Raw genomic sequence first — 12094 nt, forward strand, 5'->3', positions numbered from 1 at the left:
AAGGACCCTGAGATTTCTTAAACCATATCTTCCCACTCTTTTGGTTTTGAGAGAAAGCAAGTTGAGGGGAAGAATAACTGACACCTATGGCAGAAAGGGTCTTACCATCTTTTTCACATCTGGCCAGTGTGCTTTTAACTTTGGGCCCAAACAACGAGGAGGGCTCAATGGGGGCAATAAAAAAAGAAGACTTAAAAGGTTCCGCGAAGTTGCACAAGCGCATCCAGGCGTGTCTTCTCAAGACCGCAGCTAAACCCGCCACTCCAGCTGCTCTTTCTGATGCGTGAGATCAATCCCATAGAGGAGTCGGATATAGACTCAATGGTGGCCAGCTGAGAGGCCACTTTGTCACGGACCTCAGACACTGCACCAGCCAAGGTTTCAGAGAGCTCAGAAACCAGATCCCTTTGAAGCCTGGTGAAATGTGCCATATAATTCAGGGACCTGACAGCAAAGGTCACTGAAGCAAAGGTGCGCTTCCCTATTCTGTCCAGGGCCCGGGACTCTGTTAGGCGGATGGACAGTCTAGCTTTCTTCTTCTGCCAGATCCTTTTATGTTGTGGCCGCCACCACCAAAGCATCTACAGGAAGACCTTTCGACCAATGGGGATCCGAAGCAGGAGGGGACAAGATCTTATCTGGCCTCCGGGGAATAGTTTCAACAGTATCAGGGGCCTTCCAAGCATGCTGCACAATGAACTTGACAGGTTCATCGGCAGGTGGAGTAACCCAGGAGGTAGGGGGCTGGGCGGGAAAAGCCTGCAGGAACACAGATTCCTCAGGGGTTGGATTAGAGGGCTGCCAGTCACCTCTCTCTTTCAGGATTTCAAGGATATCGTCAAAGGATACCTCAGAGGGTGACCGAGGGTAGCCTTCCCCCTCATCAAAATCTGCATCTTCGGTGAGGGACTCTTCTGTGAGTCCATGTGCTTCCTCTTACACAAACTTTTCCGGTGGACATCCTCCACAGGAGAAGCTGGGAAAGACAATGAAAAAGGGGATTCCTGAGGGAATATGTCCAGAGGCCCTTGCACCCGGTGTCCACTACGTGTGACTTGTGAAACCAGTGTACCAGAGGATGGTGGAGGTATAGACAGTCCGGTATAGCCAGCAGCAGCGAAAGCCTTCTCCATCAGTTGGAAGGCTGGTCCACCCGGAGAGGAGTGTATGTCTAGGACAGGGGGCACTTCCTCCCCTAAGTGGCTCAGCCTGCCGACTCGGGAGTCCCTAGATGGCTGTGGAGCAGCAAGTTATGCATGTCACAGCTGACATCCTGGGTCATAGCAAAACTTTCCTGCTACGAAGGCAACTGCGGTTCCTTAGTGAGATCCATAAAGGGAACCGCAGAAGGTGAAGACTGTACTATATCCATGGACTTCAAAGGCAATGAAGGAGGAGAATAAGAAGGTGTCTTTGGAGATGGGTGAGCACCTCCCCAAGGAAGGATAATTCCTGGGGTGTGGAATACCTCTGGCCAAAAATGCCTGGTCCACAAAATGTAACACATCATGTTCAGACAGCCTTCTAGTGGACCTCACAAAGACTGACGGAGAAACAGGCCTGTCCACAAAAGAGGCAGACTCGGTGCCCATCTCATCTGACCGCACCGAGGACAACAGTGCCGAGAAAGACTGAACTACTGTAGTCTGCACCGAAGACGTTATCGGTGCCGAAGTCATTGTCTGCACTGACACAGGGATCGGTGCCGAAGTGGTTGTTGGTGCCGAAGGCGGAACCGACAAAAATGGAGCCAACAATAAAGGTCTTGGTTCCAAGGAAGATCTCGGAGCAGATGCGGTCAAGGTCTGCGCCGACTGAATGGTCAGTGCCGATACAGTGGTAGTGGTCTGAACCGAGGAGCCCCTCGGTGCCGATATGTAGAAGGCTGCAGGAGAAGACAGAACCAAAATCACTAATGGAGCCGAAGGAGTCTGTGCCGAACGTCTGGGCACCGAAAGCGCTGGGGCTGACAAGAGAGCTCCGGAGCTAAAATTTTAGCCTTTTTAGGTTTTGGTTGGTGAGAGTCCCCAGCCGGGGACGAAGGCAAGGATTTAGCCTTAGTAGAAACATCCATTTTCTTATGGGCTTTAGGAGGGGTTGAGACCTCTGACCCAGAAATAGCCTCTGAAAAGGGAGATTTTAGAAGCCCCTTCAGTATCCGCTTGTTTTTCCTTTCTAACAAAGTTCTATTAGAAAAGTTCTCACAAATAGTACACGGTGGTTCAACAGATAAATGGGAAGCACCCAAACAATAAACACAAAGAGTGTGCATCAGAAGTAGGCAGTTTGTGACCACAGTCAGAACACTGCTTAAACCCCGGACTACCTTTTTTATCTGCCATATTAACTAATAGAAAAGTACCAACAATGGTACGAGAGAGTACCCGAAGGTATGAAAGAGAAAGAGAAAAAGATTACCAACGATGGTAAAGAGAAAATTACCTTGCGGTAAAAAAGGCAAGTAAAGGACAGAAAAAACCTGAGGAAATTATAAATGCTAGATGCGATAGGGTAAGAGACAATAAAATATCAACTTTTCTGACAGAAAAGTAATTTGTAAAGCAATTAAACAATTGACTGTACTTAGCTCAAGAGAAGTAGCTTGACACGACAGGATGGCAACGTGGCAAACTAAATCTAAGGTAACAGGGAGAGGGGATTTGTGGGTAAGAATTTAGCTCGAGAGTTTGAAGCTGACGCGAGCTTAGAAAATGGCCGGCTCGGTTCCGAGCTCGGAACCGATACCCCATGCATAAGGAATGAACGAGGATTAACAACATCAGATAGTACAGTTGTGTACACTTAACATAAATGCAGATGTTCGAGTGCATTCACTGTTGCAATCATTACATTTGGGTTTATCTGCTTTTAGGTTGCCCTCAGTTGGCCCGATTAACAAAGTCTTGGGTTATGTGTTGGTTGCTGTCACTTCTTCCATGACGTCAGGGGGTATAAAACATGCAGCCGACACCATTACATCAGTTTTTCTTGCCCCAGATGTCAGGTGCCCCCCTAATGGGAAGCAATAAAACATAAAAGCACAAAAGATATACCTCCAAAAAAAAAAGCAAATACACCAAATAGGCTTTTAAGCATAGTAAAGGAAAGTAGAGGTATAGCCAAAAGAGAGCTGGAGGGAGGGTAACCAGGACTGCAACAGTGAATACACTGTAACATCTACATTTATGGTAAGTGTACACAACTGTACTATATTCTTTGTGTTTCACTGTTGCAGTCACTATATTTGGATAGATTCCCAAAGCTATGGTGGGGAGGAGGAGTTTAGATAGCATTAGGGCCAGCTATAAGGCCCTGCAAGACTGCAGTGGCAAAGCCAGCCCTGGATTTAGAGAAAAAAATGGCAAATGATGCTTGGTGAAAGTATGTACAGAACTCCAGGTAGAAGCTTCTAGGATGTCCCTGGTAGGGACGCCTCTGAGAAAGGCTGTAGAGGTAGATGCAGCCCTGGTGCAGTGAGGTCTGATCCCATGGGGGATAGGTTTTCCATGGTGCTTATAGCAGAAATGAATGCAACGGCGTATCCATTTAGAAATGGTTTTCTTTGAATTAGCCTTCTCCTCTGCCCCTGCAGCAAATGCTACCAGCAGTTCAGATTTCCTTTGAGGTTTAGTCCTGTCCAAGTAGAATCTAAGTTGTCTGAGCACATCTAAGGAATGCAGTATCCATTCCCCTTTATTCTGTGGATTGGGAAAGACGGTTGGCAAATGAATGGACTGATTAAGAGCCACAATGGATACCACCTTGGTCATGAAGGATGGATTGGTTCTGAGGGACACCCTGTCCGCATGAAAGATGATGAAAGGCTCCACTGCCATAAGGGCCTGTAATTCAGATACCCTTCTAGCTGAAGTGATTGCTAAAAGGAAGGCTGTTTTCCAAGAAAGAAATTTTAAGTCTGCAGAAGTAGCTGCCTTGAAAGGAGGTTGAGTGAGCTTCTCCAAAACAAGTTAAGGTCCCAGGCAGGGGTAGGGGCTCTCCTGGGTGGTCTCAAGTTCTTTGCCCCTCTGAGATGCTGCTTGAGCAGAGGATGAGAGAAGAGGGGTGGTTCTTTGTTATAGTGAGCTGAAATAGCTGAAGCGTGGATTTTAACAGAGGAAAAAGACAGGCCCTTGTGAAGCATCTCAGTTAAGTATTGTAAAATCTGAGGTAAATTGGGTGCTGCTGTGCTCATCCCTTGAGATTGGTTCCAGGCACAGAATCTTTTTCAATTTTCAGCATAAGATTTTCTAGTACTAGGCCTCCTTGCCTCTAAGATGATATCCATCACAGGTTTGCTGAGGGATGGTAAAGGAGAGATTAAGTAATTAGCCAGGCTGCAAAGTTCAGTGTTGGAAGCTGAGGGTGCAGAATCTGGTTCTCCTGCTGAGACAGCAGGGAAGGAGTCTGATGCAGGTGCCATGGAGATAACCATGACACACTGCGCAGGAGGGGGTACCAGTGTTGGTGCGGCCAGTCTGGAGCAATCAAAATCATCCTTGGTTTGTCCTGTTTGATTTTTAGTAGTACTTTGGAGAACAGAAGCAGTACTTTGGAGAACAGAAGCAGAGGGGGGAAGGCATAGACTAATATTTTTTTTCCAGCTGAAGGACAGAGCATCCACTTTCCAGGCTTGTTTGTGGAAAGTCCTTGTGCAGACTTTGGCCAGTTGGTAGCTCTGGGGAGAGACAAACAGGTCTATATATCTGGGCTCCCCCATTTGCTTGTCAACACGTTGAAAATCCTTGGTTCCAGTTTCCACTCGTGTAGGTCCATGAGGTTTCTGCTTAGTCCGTCTGCCAGTGTATTTAAATTTTCCTGGCAGGAATTGAGCTTGTAGGTGCACTTGGTAGTTTCAAGGCTGTGTTCCACAATGCCATGGCTAGTCTGCAGAGGGGGTAAGAATGTGTACCCCCCTGCTTGTTTATGTACCACATAACAGTGGTGTTGTCTGTCTTTACCATTAGTTGTTCTGACAGAATGTGGTCCTTGAAAGCTGTCCGAGCATTCTGTACAGCTAACATTTCTTTTTGATTGATATGCAGGTGCATTTGACTTGGTTTCCATTTGGCCTGAATGCACTTCCCTGCCAGGTGAGCCCCCCCATGCATAGTCTGATGCATCTGTTAGGGTTTGGGAGGCAGGGGGTGGTGGGAAAGGTAGTCCCTTGTTTTGGTGGCAGGCCTCTGCCCACCAAAGGAACTCTAGGCGTAGGCAAGGTATGATAGGAATCATTGTTTCTAGGTCTTGAGAATGTTGACACCATAGGCTTTTTAGATTCCCCTGTAGTTTCCTCATATGCAGTCTTGCATATGGAATTAGAAAAATGCAGGAGGCCATGAACCCCAAGACTTGCAATATTTGTCTTGCAGATAGCACATTTTTTGTGGCCGCTTGTTTGAAGTAGGTTGTCAAATGAATTTGCTTTTCTGGCATGAGGTAAGCCATCTGGGAAGTTGTACTCAAGCTTGCTCCCAGGAATATAATTTGTTGACAGGGTACCAGGTGTGATTTATTTTCATTTATGGTGTACCCCAGACAACTGAGAACCCTTTTTACAAAGGCCAGATGATTCAAAAGTATGTCCTGGCTTTCTGTTTGAATTACACAATCATCCAGATATGGGTATATTTGAATATTTCTTTGCCTGCAAAATGCAATGATTGGAGCTAGGCACTTTGTGAATACCCTGGGCAAAGTAGATAAGCCAAAGGGCAGTGCAGAGAACTGATGGCGAGTGCAGCCTGCTTTGAAGCATAGGTATCTTCTGCAAGATCCCCTGATTGGGATGTGCAGGTATGCTTCTTTTAAATCTAGTGTTGCCAACCAGGCATCTTTGCCTAGCATAGGAAGGAATTGGTGAAAAGTCAGCATCTTGAATTCTGAAATCTTCAAAATGGTATTTAGAGTAGACAGATTCAGGATAGGAAGTCATGAATTGCCTTTTCTGGGTACCAGGAAAAGTATAGAGTAGAAACCTTGTCCCTTTTCCTCTTCTGGTACCAGATGAATAGCCCCCATGCTTAAGAGAGAAAGTACTTGTTTTTGGGCCTCTGCCCACTGATTTGGGGGTAGGTCCGGCCACCCACTTGGTGTTGGCAATGTGTGGAAGTGAAATCTGTATCCCTGGGACACTATATTTAAAACCCATTTATCCTGGGTAATGAGTTCCCAATTCTTTACATGAAGAGCAATCTTGCCCCCCAAAGGGGCAGTCAGTTGATAAGTGCTTGGAAATTTTAAAAGGAAGTCCTTGAGACAGTTTACCAAAGGGGGGGGGGGGAGTCTTATTATTCCCGGACTTAGAAGTGGGAGTCCCCCCACTGCTTAGTTCTGAGAGTCCCCTGGGACTGAAACCTGGGGTTTTTGCTTGAGAAGACCTGGAAGGGGCTGGAAAGGACCAATTCTTAGAGGGCCAGTGCCTAGATAGGCTGAGCTTGTACAAAAATGTTAACAGTTTGCATAGATTTAGCTTTATCTTCCATCTTTTTAAGAACTTCCTCAGCCTTGTTGCCAAACAGGTGGTCCCGATTTAAAGGAGCATCCAACAATTTAGCTTCAACATGATCAGGCAAAGATTGCTCCTTAAGCCAAGCATGCCTTCTGAGCACAGACCCAGTAACAGCAGCCCAGCAAGAAACCTCTAATGATTCGAAACCACACTGCAAAGTATGTTTTGCAACTTGTTCGGCAGAATGCATTCAATCCTGTAATTTTTCATTCTCCAGACAGTCGGGAATAACATCATTTTCTGTTTAAGCAGTCCAATAACACATGTTGCTGATATTTTAACATATGAAACTGGCAGTTTAAAGCCCTAATGGCCAAGGTTGCGGATGTGTAAACCTTATTACCTCAGTTATCCAGTGCCCTGGATTCTCTATCAGAAGGGGTAGGATTTTTAGCAGTAGAAGCCTTAATGCCCATGGGCCCCTGTAAAACAGTCTCTGGCTCTGCAATAGGATTTTTGAAAAGGAACTTGTGGGACTAAGGGACCCTGTATTATCGGTCAGGTTTTCTGGGAGCAGGAGGCAGGGAATCAGGGGCCAAACTAGATTCTGACAAAGCATCAACAATGTCTAGTACAGGAGGAATAGCTAAAGGCCTATGCTGAGGTAGGAGAAGGAAATCCCTAAGCCTCTTTTTTGAATCAGAAAAATCCTGGCTTTCCCAGTGGAAATGCTCCCTTAGAGTATGTAAGGTTTTCCCAAAAGAAAAATCCTCAGGAGGGGAAGCAGAGGGAATAGAGTCCTCTGCATCAGAATTCTCATAAGTAGGTAAGGACAAATCCAGATCATCAGAAAAGTCAGAAAAAAGAGAATCCTGATCAGAAGATTGACAGTCAACCTCAGTCCTAGGCCTCTTAGAAGGGGGAGGGGGGTTGGCTACCCCTGATTAGAGTTATTAGATCTTCAGCTATTCTCATTTGTTTTTAAGGCATAGAGGCCTGAGCATGTGGCCTGGGCATCATTTTTTTAGACATGGATTGAGATTTAGGCCTAAGTAATGAAGGAGGCATCGATTTAATATGCAAGTCCGTACACCTGAATACAGCCTCAGAAGCCAGTGCCTGCACAGCGGCTCCGGGCCCATCCAAGGTAGAGACATCCACTGGTTGCATAGTTGAAGCATCTTGCGGCATACCGGACTCCGCATGGGTCTCAGTAGAGGCCTGCAAATCAGAAGTAGTGGGTATCAGGGGCTGCGAAAGCACCTCACTGAGTACCGGCGAACTGGCTTAGTAGAAGCGTCATCAGCAGTTTTGGACCTCGGTGGCCTGTCTCTGTCTTTATCTTAGCATTTTAACGGAATCGCGGTGGTCGGATGGCTAACTGACGACATTTCTGGATAAATAAACTGAGAACCAAAATATTTAGAGGCAAAAATATACCAACGACAGATAGTGCACTGATTAAATAAAGCCAAAACTGACAGCAAAGTACACTGTGGTCAGGGCCTAGGCAAGGAATACAGTACGAATGAAAATCTTTATGAGGTATTTGCTTTCACCAAGTAATGCAATTATTAACTTTTACTGACATCGGTAAGGAGCAAGAAAAAGTTTCCCCAACGGGGTACTTGGCTTTAGTTGAAGACTTTGGTTCTGAAACTCGAAAATGAAAATTTCAGGAGTCGGCCGACCGGCACTTGCGAACTGCTTCTGCTTTGGGCACTGCACAGCAAGAAAGACTGATGTAATGGCGTCGGCTGCATGTTTTAAACCACTGAAGACCTGACGTCATGGAAGAAAGGACAGCAACCAACGCAGGACCCAAGACTTTGATAATCAAGCCGACTGAGGGCAACCTGCAAGCAGATAACCCAAATGTAATGACTGCAACAGTGAAACACGAAGAACATCACCATCTGTATGATTAAAATAATATTGGTGACAAGGGTACCCATCACTCAATCTTTTATTTCACAGCTTGGAAGTGCAAAGGGTTAGAACTGGAAGCAGCAGAAATGAGTGGTGGACATTAGAGAAACTACTCTGTACTGGAATATAGTAAATTACTGTCAGAATATAATGTTGCGCAGCTCTGTACTTGTTGTATGCCTTCATTATCCATTTACACCAAAAGGAATACAACACAATTTTTCAGGAGATATGGTGAAAAAATTCTGAGGTACGCTAAGAGAAAATGACAAGTAGTGTAAGAAAGTCAATCTATCCCTTCATTAAAACTCCATCTGCTGAAAAATACAGAACATTTCTGCATCAAAACAGCAGTATACTTGAGAAGTTGGCTACAGTGTGGTTCAAAATATCAGTTTTCTGAATGTGCAGCACCTTTAGTGGTGCACTATAGGAATTATAAGATGGTTTAGAAGGATAACATTCAATGCAAAACATTTTCAAGATCAGACTTTGCAAAAACAGGAAACTGAAGCTTCTTGAAAGCATCATCTGCAAAACTCATTTTGTGCTTCCGATTTAAATCTCTGAAGTACAAAATGAGTTTTGCAATAATCAAGAGTAATCTTCACCAAAACATAAAATTTGAAAGAGGTAAGGTTAAGTACTGGGCAGTTCTTCTTCAATGGTTTACACTGGAAAGAAAACAGCATGTCCAACACTTTCAAGAAGAACAGCTAGATAAACACAATTAAAGTTAAAAAAGTAACTCGACTATTAGTATAGTGAACAGAGCATCAAGGAAACCTGGAAGTTTTTTTGAAATGGTTACAACTGTCTATGAATGGGGAAAAGCAGTCCTGAAGGCTTGTCAACAGCTAATAATATGTTTGACATTATTTACTTAATCTATTATACGAGCAACTTCTATAAATTTAAGAGTAACAAAGATTAACACATTGTGCTTACAACTTCTAAGTCTACAAAGCCAATTGATTCCATTTTGGACAGATTAGCTAAGACATTAACAGCAGAAGAATGATGGCCATTAGTTATTGGTATGTGACAAGAAGCACACTCACCTCAGAGCATTATAAAAAGCTATTGTCTTCCCATAAGTTATTACAAGGATTTCACCATCTGCAATGTACTCCATGCTGCTCACGGAGGAACCAAAGGTGATGGATTTCACTTCTGACACAACAGCTCTGTCCCAGAGACTAAAATAGAGAAGGGATAAGAGTAACATAGAAAAATGTAAGTTAAAACTCAATGTAGCTTTCTAAAACACATTAAAATTAATGAAGACACCCACTTACTTTCAAATACCCAACATTTTCTGACTCAGCATTTTTGTTTTATTTTCTTCCAGTGGCATTAACGTTTGCAGCTTCTGACGCACAGCCTTAACTATCACTTTTCTCATGGACATTAACACCACATTTGAAGCTTACACAACACTGAGTATCTGTACTAATACGAAAAATTGCTACACTACAAACAGTGACATGCAGAGCCAAGCCATTCTCCTCTAGTACCAGCAACATTGACATGATATGTTATAGGATTATTATCCCAAACATTTACTCTACCTCACAAAAAACAGGGCTTCAGTTATAAAATACATTGTTAGCCCAGAAGGAAAAGGGAGGACTCCAGCTTTAGCAGAGATGAAGAGATAAATTGTATACCTAGGAGTTTAACGTTTTTCATGTACAGTGGGATCTTCAACTGTAAAATACATAACCTGGAAGAAAAAGGTAACTATGCCTTTAGCTGAGAAACCTGAACTTAGGAGGATGACAGACACAGGCTATGGTCTCAAGTTCCCTTGTCGCAAATTTATGTATGATAGTATGTATTTCAAATCTGCATCACTGCGATTTACATATGTGAGGGCAAGAACTTTAAAAACATACCACTGTCAAAGAGAGAGGGCAAGTGGCCTTGACAGCAAGGTAAATGTGAACTGCCATCAACATCTTCCCACTTCCAAATAAGCTTTACACTGTACAGCTACACATCACAGTTACAACCACTGGTTGCCCAGGACATCACCCACCTCAAACGGAGATCAATTTCCAGTCCAGTCTAAACAGCAAAGACAAACTAACCAAGACTACTTTTGCATGCAAATATACACACATTTTAAAGGAAAGATTAACAATGGGTCTATATTACTTTGAAAACTAACTTCAGCATGTGGCCCTTCATTGAATATTAACAGTGAAAGTGTTTCCCAGGGCAATGACTTGCTTGGCCAACATATCAGCTGTCACATACCGCAGTATATCAAACCCACCAAGGTGGGGGGCAAAGCTCCCCCATTTTATATCAACTCAGAAATCGCACTACAGTGGGGAAAATGGCAAATTTACTAATGCTGGCCAAATAACTCACTGCACTGGGAAAAACATTCACCGATGTGAACATTCAATGAATGGCTGCTTTATGTTCGATTAACGGCCATTCGCTGAAGTTAGTTTGACAAACTAATATAGACTCTTAATACATCTCCAGTAACACTACAACCTTCCTACTTTTGATGGTAATGCTAACTCCAAGCTAGACCTATCACAGCAGCATATCAAAAATATATTGTTAAATTATGCCAGCAATTAAATATTTGCATGGAAGCAACAGCTTGAGCAGTAACTCATCCAAAGGTAAGCTCCAACAGTTAGTACTGCAACACTCCATAACACATACCCTTTGACAACTAAATCACCAGTTTCAAACATTTAAAACCGAATACAGAAACTGTATACAAAATAAAAGAAAATAAGAACTGCCTTATTTAAGTAATACACCAGCAGCTTTAAACCTACACAAGAAACACAAAATAAGGTTTTTAAGAAAACAGGTGGTGTGATATCCCTTAATCCTCACCACTGATGCTTGTAAGGGACATTCAATTGGAACAAAAATGGATGCACAGTATTTCTAGATGCAGCTCTCTGCACCAAGCACAATTTGCCTTAAGAGCACACAGAGAACACACTCCAGTCCTGGGGACAGGCTTCCCTCTCCCTCTCTCTATAGGCCCCAAGTAAGACTCCCCACTGACACAGCTACAGAGTCAAGTCCTTAGCTGGGTATTCCAAGCAAAGTCTTCCACCACCCTCTCTATAAAATCAGTGCTCTCAGTACTCCTGTCCAAGAAGCTGACACACACACACACACTTTTTGAGCTTTGGTTTTCACGCACACGGGAAAGGCTGGCACAGATTACCTGCTCTGCTATCCTTTGCCCAGACTATACAGTAGTTACACTGCCACCAGCCAGCTGCTCGGCTCTCACAATGGTAACCAATTATACAGAGTAAAATTAACACTAATACAAATGGTAGTGTTTGACTAATGCAGCAAGGCTTTCAGGAACGGCTACAGTATCACCAAAAATACAAGTACTCTCAAAGGTTAACTATTCTCTAAAAGACCAGCCACAATGAAAAAAGTTTATTATTAAATATGTTTAAAAAGAACATGAAAATACTGAATATCTATTTACAACAAACGTTAGAGTTTTAATCACAGGAAATATTAAAAATAACAAATGGAAAGATTCATAAAAAAATAATTAAGCAACCCCACTGTGTTTTCCTGACTGAGCTAAAGAATTAGTCCCCTAGTTCACTTTCTACAGCAAAGCAAGATGAAGTGGGCGAGCTGTCCTTCATCACGTTTCACAGACTGCCGAGAGCTACGTGACATCTCTAATATCTAAATATCACTTCA

At 43.6% G+C, this 12094-nt stretch overlaps 1 protein-coding gene across 1 annotated transcript in view; it reads right to left on the reverse strand.

The window, feature by feature from the left end:
• LOC122815604 (serine/threonine kinase receptor associated protein) overlaps nucleotides 1-12094 on the reverse strand; it is a 399436-nt gene that overhangs the window by 286759 nt on the left and 100583 nt on the right. The window contains exon 6 of the mRNA XM_044088241.1: nucleotides 9439-9576. Coding sequence (XP_043944176.1) covers nucleotides 9439-9576 — 138 coding nt within the window. The remainder of the gene's footprint in view (nucleotides 1-9438; nucleotides 9577-12094) is intronic.

Source organism: Protopterus annectens, chromosome 11.part0 (genome assembly GCF_019279795.1).
Source record: "Protopterus annectens isolate FY-2018-M chromosome 11.part0, PAN1.0, whole genome shotgun sequence".
NCBI lineage: Eukaryota > Metazoa > Chordata > Ceratodontiformes > Protopteridae > Protopterus > Protopterus annectens.